At 47.4% G+C, this 17,415-nt stretch overlaps 1 protein-coding gene across 5 annotated transcripts in view; it reads left to right on the top strand.

Annotated features, from left to right (window-relative positions):
• RALGPS1 (Ral GEF with PH domain and SH3 binding motif 1) overlaps nucleotides 1–17,415 on the top strand; it is a 267,587-nt gene that overhangs the window by 78,547 nt on the left and 171,625 nt on the right. For all 5 annotated transcript variants that reach the window (XM_073905731.1, XM_073905734.1, XM_073905733.1 and 2 more), the window contains exons 5-7: nucleotides 1,512–1,595; nucleotides 9,458–9,547; nucleotides 12,278–12,370. In XM_073905731.1, coding sequence (XP_073761832.1) covers nucleotides 1,512–1,595; nucleotides 9,458–9,547; nucleotides 12,278–12,370 — 267 coding nt within the window. The remainder of the gene's footprint in view (nucleotides 1–1,511; nucleotides 1,596–9,457; nucleotides 9,548–12,277; nucleotides 12,371–17,415) is intronic.

The following is a 17,415-nucleotide window of genomic DNA, read 5'->3' as shown; positions in this document are numbered from 1 at the left end:
GAATACACATTTTCAGAATGGGAAGAACCATGGTGAACAGGTAAATCCTACGTCTCAAAGAGGTTCACACATACTTTTGAAAAGAAATAGGGTCAAGGTATTCCTTCAAGAGGACGAATCCTGAGCCCTTCCTCTTTGCTAAACGGAGGCGGTGAGAGTGGAGCGAGATAACAGGAGGCGTGCGGAGGCTCTTGCTGAATGGCAGCACTAGTTAGCAGCCTTGTCATGACTATTACTTGGGGTCTGCACTGAAGGGTCAGGGATGGTCGTGTTTCCCGTGTGGGTGACCAGGAGGAGAAGGTGCATTTGCAGAAGGGAGGCAGCCGGAGGAGGAGCCGTGTGCATAGCCCTGGCTTGGGGGCTGGGCGCTCTCAGGTCCAGGCCATCGGCTCTTGTATCCCGAGCTGTCCATTGCCTCCAGCCAGGCTTCACACAGTGCCCGCCTGTCTGTGGCTTATGGTTGGGTCCCGAGAAGCATTCGAAGGGTATAGCACTTTGGGCACAGCTGCTCAGCCAACAGGTTTTGTCTCTGGCCACTCCCACTGCCCTCCCTGACTTCCTAGTGGACCCCCGTTCCAGCTGGTGGGCAGCTGATTCTCACTAACGATCTTATTAAAGTTCCAGATGTGTGGCAAAAAAACGTTAATAATAGCAAGGCCTGATATGAATTAAAAGGAGGGCTTGTAACTCAGAGGTAGAGAACTTTAATCTGCCTCTTCCATTCTTTGCCAGGGCTCCCAAGCCACAGGCTGAGCATGCTGGGCATTGGGTAATGGGTTTTCCCTGGTTCTCTTATGCACCCCAAGTCATCCTGGTAGAGTGCTCCTATTAGCTCCCTTGGGTAGGAACCAGCCTCACTGATAGGTAAAATTTAGGTAATTTGATGATTCAGATTGTAACATTAAACCTGCTAGAAAAGATGTTAAAGACAACCTCTCCTTCTGCTCCCCTGTTGGTTGTACAAGATAGAGATGGGGCCGACTTCGGGAAGCCATGTGAGGTAGCTCCAGAAGCTTCTCTGACTGCAGTGGGCTCGGGCCAGGATGTTCTCTGATTCCAGGAATAGAGGAATGGCCAACGAACTCTGAGATCCTTTAGCCATATTTTAACTTTAAGTTCACCTGGGTGGATAAATCCAGCTAGCTAACACATGCCTTCTCTCAGTTTGCTTTCAGAAGGGAATTCTGGTTCCAGGGGAGCTGGCAGACAGGCAGTTTGCTGTTAAGGATATTTTGGAACAGAAGTCCTGAGAAATGTGGCTGGGGTTATGGAGAAAAGTATCCCACTTCCCATCCTCACCTCAGGGATGAGGTGGCCCGGGGCCACACATCCATCTACAGATCCAGCCCTTCTCTCCAGAGGAGAACCCTCCCCCACCCCGGTGAAGAAAAGGATGGCCAGGGCTTCAGCCCTTTTCCCTGTCCGTGTCCGTATTCCAATTAGATGCCCCTGGTGTGTTTTGCATCCCGATTAGGAAGAATCACTGTTGAAACTGACTCTGTGCTTCCTAGGAACTTGCCAGCTGTGGATGGAGTAAGAAGGAGAAACATAGTCTCGCCCCCAACGTTGTGGCCTTTACCCGGAGGTTTAACCAGGTAAGCGGTGTGCCTGAGCAGGTAGCAATCTTGTCCCCTGTCGGCTGCGTACCCTGCCACGGTTCAATCCCAGGCACCTGGCCCAGGTCCAAACCTCTCTTCCTGAACCACCCCGCCCATCAGTCCTTTGGCCTGCACAGTCCTTTTTCACAGCAGGTGGAACTGAACACATCTTTCCTGAGTTTAAATCACTTCATTGGCTTCCAGTTTCACCCAAGCTAAGGCTGGAGCCCCTTAATTGCCCTGCAAGGTCCTGCACAGTGGGTCTGGTTTCTCTCCACCCCTCTCGCCCCATCTCTTGTCCCTTCCCCTATTCCATGGGCTTTAGCCATCCTGGTCAGCCTTCCTTCTCTTCCCTGATATCTCTGTCCCGTCAGGCCCCCAGATGTGCTGTACCCTCAGCTCAGAATTCTTCCTCCCTGTTCAGCTCCCAGTCTGATCAGCCTGAATGTCACTTCTGTGGGGAGCTTTCCGTGAATCCCCAGCCTGTGTGAGGTCTTCGCTGTCATACATTCCCTCACTGCACCCCATGCTTCTGTCTCCATGTGGCCCTTTGCTCATCTGTGCTCACTCTCTAGAACTCTTTTGCCTTCACCTTCCATGCCAGTCTGTGGGCTCTGTCTTGTTCACCACTGCACCTCCTGCCACCTTGCATAATGTCAGGTGTATAATGGACCCTCAGTAAATGTATGTGGAATTAATGAATGAATGAGATGCTCAGAAAACACTTGTTGAATTGAATTTCTTTGAGTGCCTGATGGCTAGGCCACTAGCCCCATACATACTACTGCACACTGACGTGTTCCAACCAGAACCTTTGCTCCAGGTTTGAAGATTTGCACCCCCACCTAAGGGAAGGATGATGGGGGCTTGGGCCAACTAAGGGCAGTGGACTTCTGGCTTCTTAGCCCATCTGCCAGAATGTGATCTTTGCTAGTAAGCTACCCTGTAAGACCCCCTTTGGGTGGGCCAAACCCCCAAATGGTGCTGTTGACAGCTTATCTTTATTCTTGTTTTTCTGGTTTCAAATGAGGATAGTGGATTAGGGATTGTGTAGGGTGCATGACTGGACCTCGGGGTGATGGGCCTGCGTTCCTTTTGGGCCATCCCTGAAGCTGGTCCTCCCTGCTCAGAAATGCCAGGCCCTATGCATCACCACTGCCCAGCCCTCCCCAGGCTTCCCCAGCCTCGGCTAGCACCCAAGGATGAGGAGAGCCTCAGAGAGGCACCAGCTTTTTGTCTGAGGATCAAGACTGGAGTTAGCATTATTGTTGTTATAATGGAACTAAGAAAGATCTAGATACATCCGGAGTAGGGGCTGTATATACTTGTTTGTTTTGAAAAGAGAAGTTCCGAAGCCTTTTTCTTTTTTCTTTCTTTTCAAAAATCTCCCTTTTCAACCAAGCTTAGGCTTTAAAAAATAAGACAGATGTACACACGCTATCAGAGGATTCATAGTTTCCTTCGCAAAACTATTTGACTGGGAGCCAGCTCAGTCCCACCTCTGACCATCCACAGAGCTCCTGGAGGAGGGCTGCTGGGCTCTCTGATGTAATCTGCCTTGCACGCGGAGGCCAGGTCAGCTTGGCAAAGGGTGGTGCAGCTTGTTCTGCGAATGATTGCGTTGTGTCCAGATCAGACCAAATGGATGAAGTGAGCCAGAACTGAAGTCGCGTTTTCCCAAACAGAGCGCTTTGAGAAATGGTCTTACTGCCAGCCTGTCAGCTACTCAGAGTGAGCGGCTTCTGGACACAGCCCTCGTAGCTCTATTTTGAAAAACTGGCCACTAGCCAGCCCTGGTCAGCCACTGGGGCTGCTTTCTCTGAGATGAACTGATTGGCATCCCTTCCTGGCAGACTTTTTTATGTGAGAACAAGGTTCCCCATCAGACTCTGGATAAGGAAAGCAGGTCAGTTACCTTTCTGAACCTCAGTTTCCTTATCTGTAAACGGGAATAATAATATGACTCATCTTGCAGAGTTGGTGTGGAGATTCAGTGAAATGGTATATGAAGAACTCTTAGTGCAGTGTCTGGCATGTAGTAAACATCCAACGTTTTGGGGGAAAATAAGAGGGAACATGAAGATCAGCTGATTGGAAAGAGGTTGCTAGCAGATTTGAAGCTTCTTGTGGCCAAACCAGAAACCCAGTGGCCAGTGTCCTGGTCAGACCTGGTGGGCTTGCCTGCTCCTCTGTGGGATCTGAGTCCCTTGGGATTTGTTCATATTGCTCATAGAGGGATAGAAGGAGCCAGCCAAGTTCACTGAGTGTGTGTTATGGGCCAGGCTTATATCTCAGCACCAAGGAGTTCACTGTAGAACACAGAAGTGCTCAGCCTTTTTTGGATCATGTGTTCTTTTGAGAATTTAACTATATATACACATATATGAACCTCTCCCAATGGAAGAAGAATAATTTCTTTGACAAAATGGTACTGGAACAATTGGAACATTTCGTTATGTATGTAAAAAAATGGACCTAGACACAGACAATAGGTCTTTCTTAAAAATTAACTCAGAATGGATCATAAACCTAAATGTAGAAGGACAAAACTGTAAAACTTTTAGGAGAAAACGTGGAAGAAAATCTACATGATCTTTGGTGATGAGTTATTAGATGTAACACCAAAAGCACAATCTGTGAAAGAAAAAACTGATAAGTTGGACTTCATTAAAATTAGAAATTTCTACTCCGCAAAAGATGCTGGTAAGAAAATTAAAAGATGAAGCACAGCCTGGGGAAATATTTGCAAAACACATATCTGATATAAGAATTGTATCCAAAATAGACTCTTAAAACTCACCAGTAAGAAAACAGCTCAATTAAAAAATGGGCAAAATACCTGGATACCTCACCGAGGAAGTACAAATAGCAATAAAGCTGAAAAGATGCTCAACATCATTTGTCACTGGGAAAATGCAAAACACTATGCACCTGTTAGAATGGCTAAAATAAAACAAACAATGATGGTACCAGTTGCAACTATCTGGAGCAACATAAACTCTCATTCGTTGCTGGTGGGAATGCAGTTGCACTCCTAGATATTTGTCCAGCTTCTTTGAAATCTTGTGTCTATACATAAACAACACATGTGCACATGCTCACGTTTATAGCAGCTTTATTCAGCATTGTCAAATACTGAAAGTAACTAAGATGTCCTTCAACAGGTAAATGGATAGACAAACTGGTAAATCCATACAATGGAAGAGTATTCATCAGTAAAAAAAAAAAAAGAAAAAGCCCTCAAACCATATCAAGACATGGATGAATCTTAAATGCTTATTACTAAGTGAAAGAAACCAGTCTGAAAAAGTGACATATATATGATTACCTCCACCTTCCCCCATCTTTCTCCCACCCCTGGCTTTTTAAAAACATTCTGGGGAATGTAAAAACAGTTTTGAAAAAGGTGAAACTATAGAGATCATAAACAGATCCATCAGTGGTTGCCAGAGGTTTGAGAAGGGGAGAGTGTTAAGTAGGTGAAGCACAGAGGATTTCTTAGGGTGGTAAAACTATTCTCTATGATGCTGTATGATACACAGTGTCATTGGATACATGACACTATGCATTTGTGAAAACCCATAGAACTTGACAGCACCAAGAGCAAACTTTAGTATATGCAAATTTTAAAAATGTATTGCGGAAATAAAGGAATCCTAGAGCGGAACGCAGAACATAACCAAAAAATCCAAACGAATTATAAATGTGTGAAACAACGTCACTGAGGTAGGTGAGGGGAAAAGGTGCTGACCTGAGTAACTTTGGAAATGAATGGAACCCGTAAGACTAAAGACAAAAGGAACTGTATATATGCTCTGTACTCTAGTTGATCTAGTTGCTTCCCTGGGGGATTGGGTAACAATTCTGAAGCCATTATACATGAATACTGGAATTGAACAATTAAGGAAAAGGATGGCAGATGATAGGACCCAGGTTTTTCACTGTTGGAGTGGAAAGTTACGAGCAAGGGTAGAAGGCTAAGACATCGATATGAACTCATACTTATTTTGATACAGATACATACAGATGGTTACATATAGAAATATTTATAGATATGTATATGCACATGGGTTAGTTCACACACACACACACACACACACACACACGCATACATTACCTTGCTACCAGCCAAGACGACATAGAAACAGTGGTCGCCCAGTAGTAATAAGCACACCTGGCACCCAGATCTTGGTTTCTAATACCATTCTCTAATCAAAGGAACCAAGGCTCCTTGGAGAAATGGCTGGTTTAATACTGGGGCAGTAGCGTCTTGATGAGCCTGTAGTGGTACCAGAAAATAAGGAAGTGCTTCAACCAACCAACCAACCAAAACAATGCTAGGGGTAGGTCAAAGGAACACAAGAGCCAACTGAAAGAGTTTTCAGTGGCCAAAGAACAATTTAAGCAACAAAATAAATAACATCGTGTTGGGTTATAACCCAAAGTGTAAAATAAATATCCATGAGTCCTTTCTGATATAAATAAATGATTGCAAAAATAAATGGGGAAGAATAGACAAACTTCCTATGTAATAATTCCAACAGCTCACTTCCTTCCATAGCGACTTCTTTCCAAAGTCTGAGGTGATACCATTATATATGTAACCAGTTTCCTATTGATGGGCATTTTTTCCCCTATTCTTTTTCCTTGAAAACAGTACTTTGGTGAATCCTTGTAGATGAGTTCCTCCAAATTTCTGTTTTCATAAGATAAAAATTCTAGGGAGAATGTAAGTTTAACATCTTGAAAGGTATATTTAAGTTGCTTTTCCAAATGGTCCTATGAATTTATACCCCCCGCAAGTAGTGTATAAGAGTACCCAATTTCTCTACATTCTTGGTACAGTATATGGCCCACAAAGGGTTAATGTATTTTCTTTACTACACAAAGAACTTTTACTTACCAATAGGAAGGGGACAGATGTCCCATTAGAAAGATGGGTAAGGGTCTGGGGAGGTAATTCACAAGGCAGATAGTACAAGTGGCCCATAAATATTTGTAACAAAAAACTGAAAAAAAAGTACAAAAAAGATGTTAATTGAATAGTTCAGAAAGAAATGCAAAATAGAAACAATGAGACATTATTTTGTCCATTAGGTTAGTTAAAAAAAGAATTGTAATAACTGATACTTGCCAGTGCGTGAAGACATGGATCAATTCAAACTTGTTGATGGATAAACAAATAGACCTTTTGGAGGCCAACTTTTTAATATATACTTTTGAAAAAACGGTACACATGCTTTTATTCATTCCACCTTACTGGAATTTATCCTAAGACCTTAATTAAAAATGAATAAATATGTATGTATAAAGGCGCTCACCACAGCATTGTTTAGTACAACAAAATGATTAGAAATAAGCTATGCAGCGATAGGAGGTCACTCAATGATGGTACATCCCTAAGATGGAATATTTGGCAGCTGCTAAACATTATGTTGTAGAGGAATATTTAGTCACTTAAAAAATTCTTGTGATAATATGATGAATATATACCAATTTAGTTGAAAAAGACAGATACGTGTTCTGTGTATGGAAAGGAGAGTGGAAGGACAGAAACCACATGGCTGTCAGGGTGGTCTGTATGCGAGAATGAGGGTGCAAATGAGTTCTGCCTTTGGTGCCTCTCTCTGTGTCCCTTGTTTTCTGCATTAAGCTTCTCTTAAATTTTGTAGTTAGAAAAGAGAATAAAAAACGTTTGAAACTTTGCTGATTCTACCTGTGTAATGTCTTTCTTATCTGCCCCTTGTCTCCATCTCCTTCAGCATGGTCCTGGCTCAGGCCTCCTGCCTGTCACTTGGACCATTGCATCAGCTTCCTGATGGGTGTCCCCGCCCCTACAGAAGGCTCTGTCACTTCTCTGCTCGGAAGCCCCTGGACGTCTCCCCATGTGGAATAGCACCTAAGGACCTTCTTGTCACCTTGGTGTTCCAGACCCCCCCATCTGGCATTCAGTGCCCTTCCCAGCTTTGATTCCCCCTCTACCCTGATTCCACAGGGCACCTGCAACTCCAGACCAGTCGGTTCGCTCAGCCCTCCCCAGTCGTAATGTATATCTGCCATACCCCAATCCTATCTTTACCTGCTGGAAGTCTACCCATTTTTCAAGGTTTACCTCTTCCAGTGGGCCTTCCTCTGTCATTACCTCCCCCATGTTCCAGTCTGCTTCGGTTGAACCTCTTCCACGTCCAGGATTGCCATGTGATTTCTAGAGGATCCTGCCACCTTCTTTGGTCACCTCCGTATCAGGCAAGGGCTGATAGGGTCTGGACTCACAGTGCCCAGAGCCTGCACACACAAGAGGCTGCATGAAAGTCTGTTGAATTGAACTGACACGGAGTTGCCTCTGCACACTGTGTGCTGTAGCAGATCATTATCAACTCTGCCATGTTCCATAATTATGCCTTAAATATGTGTGATTTTTTGGCATGCAGGAATCTATTAAATTATAAACTATCACACTTGAGATTATATGGCATAAAAATGTGCATGTATTAAAATATAAGGTTTATGGGTGTATCATTTGGTGTCCAGAAAATCTTTCTTCCATAACTGGCTAGTAAATGATTGAGTCTGAACTTAATTTTAGGCAATGCCTTGGAAAAAATGATTCTATGGAAACCCAGGCATGTCCTGGAGGCAACCGCAGATAATTACGCGGAAAAAACTTTTTCTATAATATTCCTGCCTAACATAAGAAGCAAATTTTTGATTCTCGGTTACTCTTGTTTTCTCGTTGAAAAGTGACTACTTCAGGAAAGGGAAAAATTTTGGTTGCAGCAGTAGAGGTGCTTTGTTAACTCTGGAATATCCCTATTTCTCTTTATATTTTAGATGCCTTTGCCTCCCTTTCAACTCCACACATCCCTGTACTCTCCTCAGCTGTCTCTCTCTCTCTCTCTCTCTCTCTCTCTCTCTTTCCCTCCCTCGGCTGTGCTGTCATTCTCCTCTTGGGCATCTGTGTGTCACACAGCACTGTTGTTCCAGTAGCAAGACATAAACAAGAAAGAAACCACTTCCCAGACTTTCTAGGCATGGAGCCCCTTCTGTGTTGTACTGAGGTGTCATGTGAGTCAGCTATACCCTGGTAGATAACTTGCTTGTTCCCAAAAGGATTCAGGGGCTCCAGAATGTTGATTTCTGTGAGAGGTCAAGCATGGATAATGTTTTGTTTTTAAGCATGAATAATGTTCTGAACCCAAAGTACCAACATGTCCTTTTGGCGTAAGTGGTCTCTAGAAAAACATGTCCCTTCACCTGCATTGCTTTATGGAACTTTGAAAGATATTTCATATTATATAATTTATTGGGTGAACCTCTCCTAGAAAATTAAATTTGTTACAATTGTGCAAATATTGGTGAATCCTACTTACTTGAGGTCTGGCTGGGGGTGTAGATCTCATGGTGGTACTGCCAGTGAACATATCCGTTTGTCTGGCCATTTGTCTATCCGTCTATCCATGGTTTTCCCACAACTGGGGGCCTTCTGAGCAGGAATCTGTCTATTCATCTCAAAATTTCCTGCCACAGCTTCAGAGACATTCATATGTTGTGGAGGCCCAGTAACTCCCCTGGATAGGGGTACTTGTCTCTCTTGGCACCGCTGTTTGTGTTCCAGAGGAGGTGCCGAAGGAGGGGCCCGTTTGCAGGGCTGGGTGTCGTAAAGGAACCCTCAACCACCTGCAACCCCAGGCTGTGCTCTTCCAGCTTCCTGACCTCTGGGAAATCCATGTCTATGGTGGGTGAGGGCAACATGGGTGGTCCAGTATTTAACCACTTCTCTGGTGTGTGTGTGTGTGTGTGTGTGTGTGTGTGTGTGTGTGTGTGTGTGTGTGTGTGTGTGTGTGTATTTGACTCTACAGGTCAGTTTTTGGGTTGTTCGAGAAATTCTAACAGCACAGACTTTAAAAATAAGGGCAGAAATCCTGAGCCATTTTGTGAAAATAGCCAAGGTAAGCTCTTTATTATTATTTTTTCCTCCCTCCCTCCCCCTTTTCTTCCCTCCCTCCCTCCCTTCCTTCCTTTTTACAGAATGTGTTTCCTCAGTACTTTGAGAGCTACTTTGCTCTGGGCATGCTGGGCTGGGTTCAAACAGAAGGCTCTGACCTGACTTCTGTAGGCTTTAAGACTGGCCTAGGTGCCCACTCAGGCTCCCCGTCCCTGTGCACGCATGGTGGTATGGCCATCTACCCTTTATTGTGGCAGCCAACCATTCTCTTTAGCTGGCTGTTCAGACTCTCTGTGAGGCCATGGGGGCTCCCTCTAGGGTCCATTCATCCTCTTGCTTCAGATTCAGCCAGTACTGGGGCTTGATGGGCTACGAGCTATCATCCCATCCTGCAGTTTTGTCCGCAGTCAGCAGAGCTCACCCCACCTCCATCCTGAGCTTCAGGCTTAGGCCCGGTGACCCTGCTGGCCCCCACTCCCGCCTCCTGCCCCCCAATAGGTTCTGTCCTTGCCAGTTGTTGAGCACCAGGCTTGCGTCTGTATCCCCCTCCTCTTCCCTTATGTCAGGCAGCCCAGGTAGTGATGCCACGCGCTCTCCCGGACCACTCTTATCACCCTGTCAGCTCCTCTCCTTACGCTGCTGCGACCACAGGGCTTGCCTGCATCTGGGCAGCGCACTGCTGTTCTGTCTGGGTCGCTGTGTGCTATGTGCACGTGATGTGTTCCCAGCCAGATCCTAGGCCCACTAAGCTTTACTGATGCCCTTATGAGCTGGCATCATAGCAGCCACTCTACTGAAATGATCATGTTTGGAGTTCACATTGTTATTCTCCCACTTCTAGAGGAGGAAGGGGAGGTTTAGAGAAGTGAGTGTCCCTGCCCAGGACCTTACAGCGAGTGAGCTGGAGCATGTCTCTTGGCCTTCAGGAGAGCTGCTCCGCTGCCCCTCATGGGAAGGTTAAGGGCATCCATCCATAAGTATGTCAGGGGCAACAGACACTTGGACGTCATGTGCATTCTGAAGTGCTTGGGACCATGCTGGGGCTGGGCTTGACGATGCTTGTTACTGTCAGTGAGTTCGTGCTGGGCCATGAGAGAAAGCGGGATGGACTTCTAGCCCTCCTGTGCTTTCAGGCAACGAGTTTGCGGTGCTTGTCCAAAGAATCCAAAACGATCCCTCCCTAATCTCTGCCATCTTCCAACAGTGGCTCATCGTATTGGCACGGTGCACCAAGTGTGTTCTTGTGCGGGCCCCTCCTTCCTCTGGGCCTTGGTTTCCCGTCTACAAAATGAGAGGGGTGGATTAGGGGATCACCCAGAGGACCTTCAGCTCTAAAAGAAATTGTGTGACAGGCATAGCAATTCAGATACATAGGATGAAATTCAGTCCTCTCTGAGAATCTATTATTACACACAGGAAACAATTAGAGATTGTTACAAGATGTATGAAAGGAAGTATTAACTTGTGTGGTAAAGGAGAAATCTCTGAGTAGGAACAGAGCCGCGAGGACTAGGCATAAGGCCTTTTTATTTATTCATTCATTTCACTAGGCCCTACTGTGTGTTGTATGAGGCCCTAGGGATATGACGGCAGATGCAGCTTCACCCCTGCTGTCAGGGAACACGTGGTCCAGGGCGAGAGAGAAGCGGGTAAAAGCGACTAAAGTCCAGTGTGCTAAGGAAATGCACACACTGCTGTGGCAACACAGACAAGGTCCCCAAGCTCCCTAGATTTGGGAACAGGGTCAGGAAAGACATACTAGAGGAAGGGGCATCTGAGCTTGGTATACCCAAGACAAGTGAGGGGGCAGGCAGGAGAGAAGTCTTCCCAGTAAGGGATGAACAGCCCACAAGGCACAGAGCACTCACCCTGGTGCTAGGCACTGGTCTGGCACTTTGCACGCACCATCCCATGTAGCATATGTGCCGTGGTTACCTTCCTTGTTGTAGATATGAGCATGCAGGCTCAGGCACCTCGCTACAGGACACACGGGTATTGGGAGCTGGGATTGGAGCCATGGAGCCCGCTCGCTAGCCCAAACCTCACTGGCTCCCAAGAATGAGAAGTGGACCCCAGTCCCCGTTAGCAGGTTTCCCTCAGCACCAAACCTAGAACAGAGCGGTTACATCTTTCTGTACTTACTCTAGGCTGTGTCCCCTACTCTTGTCTTCCATGGTAGGGAACTTGTGTGAGACTGAATTGAATCCAAGTGTTCTCACCAGTGTGGGGTCTGGTTCAAAGGAGCATATGGTCAACTGACCGAGAAGCCAGAGCTCTCTCTTCCTGGCGGAGGGGATCACACAGATTGGTGACATCTTCCCTCAGCCCCTCTCGTTCTGGGTGTAAGGTAGTCGCAGAAGACCCACGTGGATATTGTGGGCACAGCCAAGGCTTCAGTTTACAGAAGCCCGCTGGGACAGTTCTGATTTGTCTAAAAAAAGAACATAAAGGACATTATCAAACTTTATCCCGAGCCACGTTTCTATCCAGCAACCAGACTAGTCAGCTTATAAAATTTTGCAGGTGTTTTAGATGCAGACTCACCTTTTGACAATTTGAAAGAAAAAGAGCATATGGTTTCTATGAACTCCATAGAACTATATTTTCTACATGAGATATTTTTAAGTATAATTGAATTTCATAAATATGACAACATTTGGTAACACTTGAGCATGTTTTTGTTCTGTTGTTTATAGCAGCAAAATAATCTATTCCATATCTTTTTTTTTTCCAGAAACTTCTAGAACTCAACAACCTTCATTCTCTCATGTCTGTGGTATCAGCATTACAAAGTGCACCCATCTTCAGGCTGACAAAAACTTGGGCTGTAAGTTAATTCCTTTGATTTTGGCTCTCATTTCACTGGTGAAATTCTTCATTCCTCGAGCCCCCGAAGGCTTTCTCTATCTGCCCTTTGCCAGTCACAGAGGATTACTGTGGGTTCCCTGGGATCCTGTCTCCTTCAGGGACCTGAGCCTCATTTTGGGACGAGGAAGTTGTGAGGATGGCAACATGGCTGGGGCCAGAGCCCCCTCAAGTGGACCTTCCTGGACCCATAACGTCACATGTGGTGGCTGGGTCAGTGACATGACTTCTGCCCTCCACTTGGCTGGCATTCTTCTCTGACAGGCTCCGAACTGCCCGTGGGAAGGTCTCTGGGCTGATGGTTCGCAGCTGCCCTATAGCTACAAGTCTCTCTGGAGAAACCTGTGGTCCTCATGTAGAGAGAAGTGGGGTTTTGTTTTGTTTTTATTCCTGAAGGCCATGGATAATTTCAGCTCAGAGGTGGAGTCTGATAGTTATATAATTGAGGCTGTAGGAAAGTTTTTCTGTTGTAAAAATACTTTAAAAATATCTCAGACCTCTTTATCCTCCTTAGCTTGGCACAGTGCCTGACATGGGGGAAGTAATTGCTATTTCCATAGCTCATTAGCATTCACCTCCTGGCCCGCCTGGTCCAGGGTCTCCCACGGCCACACAGCCCAAACCTTTCAAGACCTGTTTATGTCCCATGGAACTGAAGGAAACTATATGGAATTGTCAGCTGTGCTTCTGCAACTCATTTCCAAACTTCTTTCTGCCAGTCTGCGGGGCTGGGCTCAGTTTCATACTTGGCTAATTCAGGGACCTTTAAAACACTTAGGGATTATGTTGTAGGTGATCAGAAATGAGCCTTGTTTTTTTAAATTGCTATTTTCCGTAGACCCTTAGCCCTAGCAAAGTGGAGCGAGACGTCTTAGCCTAGAGTCAGAAACTGGGTTTGTGTTCAGCCGCTGTTCAGAGCATGACTTCTGTGGGACTTCTGTTTCCCTCTATCTACTCAGAGGTTGGCCTAGATGAGTGGTTTTGTGTCAGTGCTTCGTGGAGCCCCAAGGGTTCCGTGGAGCTGCCTTGATGGCCACCAGGGGATGGGGAAGAGGAGGAAGGTGCCAAGGAGACACCTTGGCACTGTTCCCACCAGAGCAGCTCTGTTTACATCAGTTTGATGTACTGGGCTCCTGGGTGGATTTCAGGTCAGCAGTGGCTTGGGAGGTCGAAAGCAAGTTTGGAAGTCACTGGTCTCTCCTGTTGTTGCCAGGCCTGTGAGTCCCTGAGTCCATCCTTTTTCAAAAGTTGCCTAGAGAGTCTTTTTCAAAGGAATTTTCCATTATTTAGATGCTGTTATTTTTTCCTGGGCTACTGGGAGCTATGTGCGGACTCAGAGAGATGAATTATGAATCTCGGTGTGCACAAACCTCACTGTCAGCAATGTGGTGACTCTCCATGACCTGCAGAAGCTGTATAGTTGGTGAGGTCAGAAAGGGGGTCTTGCAAGCCACCTCTCATTCACCTGTCCCGTTGGCCCTAGGACAGTGGTTGGCACAGAGCATTTGGGAAATGGAGGGGGCCCGAGTCATCCTTTTTCACCTTCATCCAGATCACCCCAGCCCAGTGGAATTGGCGGCTGCATCTCTTCCTGATACTCTCTCCACACCTGTTGTTACAAGCACACAGCATATCTGCTCTGTGGTTTTGTCGACAGGTCTGCCTCTCCCTTCGACTGCCTTCTTTCATGATGAGGTCTGATTTTTCTTTGTATCCCTGGTGCCCAGCTGAGTATATGCTTGTTGTTCGCATTGTATATGTCTATTGTGCTGAATCTTTTCTTTCATTTGCTACCATTTCTGGCAATGAGGTTAGCCATAGAAGTATTGCCAAAAAAGAGCTGTTCCCCTCCCCCCACTTCTCCCTTGACCTGGTACTGGGGAGACCTCATGGGCCCACAGAGCTGGGAGGAGCAGGAGCATAGGAGACACTGCTGTAGCAGCCCAGAGGGTCAGTGCTTTTATAGTCTTCATTTAAAAAAATTATTTATTTTAAAGAGAGAGGAGGAGGTGGGGAGGGCAGAGGGAGAGTGAGAGAGAAACCCAAGCCGACTCTGTGCTGAATGCAGAGCCTGACGTGGGGCTCTGTCTCGTGACCCTGAGATTGACATGAGCCGAAACCAAGAGTTGGACACTTTAACTGACCGTACCACCCAGGTGCCCCTAGAGTCTTCATTTTTTAGAGAAGGAAACTGAGGCTCCAAGAGGTGTGGTGGCCTGACGACGATCCCAGGGCTGGCGAGTGCCGGAGCTGGTGTGACGCAGTCTTGTTCTCCTGGCGTGCACAGTCTGTGTTCTCGGCCACGGTACTGGATGGCTTGTTGGTGCTGCCGCCTGATGTTGGAGTCAGGCTGGGCATAGGGCAAAGGAGAAAGAGGCACACACATTGGGAAGTGAGACTGGCACTCGGACCCTCAGGGATAGGCTGTGACTAGCTCCCCAAGTGCTCTCCCTGGGGTGGCACTGAAACCCTGGATATCTGGGAAACCTGGACAGAAGGGAGTTATGGGTGTGTCAGAGACCTGCCACTTGGTTTCACGATGGATGACCTCCAGCGAGGGCCAGTTGGTCATTAGCTGTAGGGCAGGGCAGCCCGTTGACCTGTCCGTGGCTGCCTGCAGGGTGCCAGCAACTGAGTGACTTGGGATGGGTTGGAGACTGACACTGAGCACAGGTCCCACACAATAGGCCCTAGTAAATGCTGGCTTATGTGCAAACAGGGAGGGAGTCACCTTCTGCTGGCCTGGAAAAACACAGGCGGGGTCTGATTCATCCCTGCACGGGGGCCTCCTACGAGTACTGGCTGCCTCAAGGCCATGCGACGTGCGCAAGACAGACTCGGTCAATTCTGGTTTCCTGAGTACGCCCTACCGTGCGGCTCTTATTCATTCTACAAATCAAATATTTACCGAATGCTCCCTCCGTGCCAGACCTTCAGGCTACGGTCAAGGGCCCCATCTTTATGGGCTTTTGTGTTGGTCAGAGTTGACAGACACATTATTGAGGGAGGATGAACGCGTGTCTCGTCTTGCTGGTGTAAGAAGTGATGGATAAACGTTTGTTGAGTGTGTGAAGCAGTGAGCGAAGAACTGTCCTGTGGGAATGGGAGTGACACAGGAGACCAAGACAGGAGGGTGTGAGAGAGGAGGACTGGGGTCTGCTGGAGCGTGGGGCATCCTGGAAGGCCTTTCTGAGAAGGAAGACTGCACTAAGTTGAGGCCCGAGTGACATGGGGAGCCGGCTGTGCCGGGACGAGGGTACAGGCAGTGCGAAGAAACTTGGTGCCATCAAGAAACTCAGAGCCAGTGTGGCAGGGGCACTGTGGGCCAGGAGGAGATTGATGCAAGATGCCGTGGATGGGCAGCGGGCCCGTTGTGACGGGCTTACAGCCCAGGACAGGAGTTAGGTTCTGTTTCAAGTGCACAGAGCCGGACATGATCTGGCTTACAGCTGCTTTTCATTTTTTGTTTTTTAAATTACTGTTGCTACTGTGTGGAAAACAAACTGGGCAGGGAGTGCAGGGGGCCAGGATGGGAAATGGGGCCTGGTCAGAAGGTCAGACAGCATCTAGTGCGGTGGTGTTGGTTGGGGTGGGGAGGTGGCAGTACACAGGAGAGGAAGAGACTGATAAGGGAGGCATTCTGAAGGCAGACCTGGCAGATTTGTGTGGTGGGATGTTGGAGAGGAGGCAAAGAAAGGAATGAAGAGGATTTCTAGGTTTGGGGCCTGAGCAGCTAGGATGATGGTGAAGCCTTTTCTCTGGTCAGGGTGGTCCCAGGAGGAGGCTGACTTACTTATGAGTGACCTGCGGGTATGGAATTCCTGGAGTTTGGGTGAGTCACTCTTTACAGTAATTATAGTCATGTGCTTCACACACACACACACGCACACACACACACACGCGCGCGCGCATGCACACAGCTCTGCTGGCTCTCTGCATGTTCCTATCATGATTTGCTCTTTCCTACTGAATTGATCCAGGCAGTTTGACTCATCCGCAGCAGCAAGGGGAAATCCTAGCCACTGGGCCAGGTGGCCTGGTCTGCAGGGTGGGGACCTGGAAACGGAACCTCTCCAGACACCTGGGGACACAGGGTCATCAAGCTCTGCAGTTTGGAGAACAGCCACTTTGCAAAGGTCCTGAGAAGGCAGATGTGTGACGTTCACATATTTCGGACTTTCGAGTCTTTTATTCAGGCAATACCTCTGCTCCCCGTGTCTGATGTAGTGCCCCAGGGGCCCTCCTCTGATGTTGTTGAGAAGGTGGTGGTAGGCATGGGCTGTCTCTTTCAGGTTTTCCTGAGCCAAGGCTCAGGTGGGAGGCAAGATGGGTGAGGGGGTGAGGGGTTGGAGGGCAGGGGAAACCAGTGTTTGTGTCTCCAATTACTCATCCCCCTGTCCTTGCCCATAGCCGTGACTGCACTGCTTCTCAGAAGGTCCCCGTCATGAACTCTGCTGACATTGTCACCCTCACCTTCCTTTCACTGCCACACATTGGATACTTCATTACCCCCTTCTTGAAAAATCTCCTTTCCTTGGCTTAGTCCTCTTCTGGCTGTTCTGACAACTGGTTCCTCCCTGACTGCTTTTGTTCCTCTCGCCCACTGGATGTAAGTGTTCTGTGAGGCTCTGACCCCAATTCCCGCCCTCCCATCTGCTTCCTATCCCTTGGGGACCCGATGGCAAGGAGAGCTTCACCATCACTTCAGAGCCCAGTGGAGGCAGTCTCTGCAGCTCACGCTCAGCCTCCTTCTGCAGCCCTAGACCCTTGTTCCCACGCCTGCTCCACACAGCCCTCTGCTTGCATGTTCCTTTGACAGCTCACGCTTGGCACGTTTGAAATCAAGCTTTGGTTTCCAGGAAGTGATCGTGAGTGCCAGAAGACTCTCTTAGCAGATTGTGTTTTGGACTTTGAGGCAATATGGTAGACAGAGCTGTTGGGGAATAAGCCCCTCCCTCCTGATTGCCTGCTCCAAACACACAAACACAAATAAATGCTGGATAAAAT

The sequence above is a fragment of the Callorhinus ursinus genome, unplaced genomic scaffold (assembly GCF_003265705.2).
Source record: "Callorhinus ursinus isolate GAN/ISIS: 27379988/994484 unplaced genomic scaffold, GSC_fseal_2.0 scaffold24, whole genome shotgun sequence".
In the NCBI taxonomy this organism is placed as follows: Eukaryota; Metazoa; Chordata; class Mammalia; order Carnivora; family Otariidae; genus Callorhinus; species Callorhinus ursinus.
The sequence above is the reverse complement of the archived record's forward strand: the minus strand, read 5'-3'. Positions and strand labels throughout refer to the sequence as shown.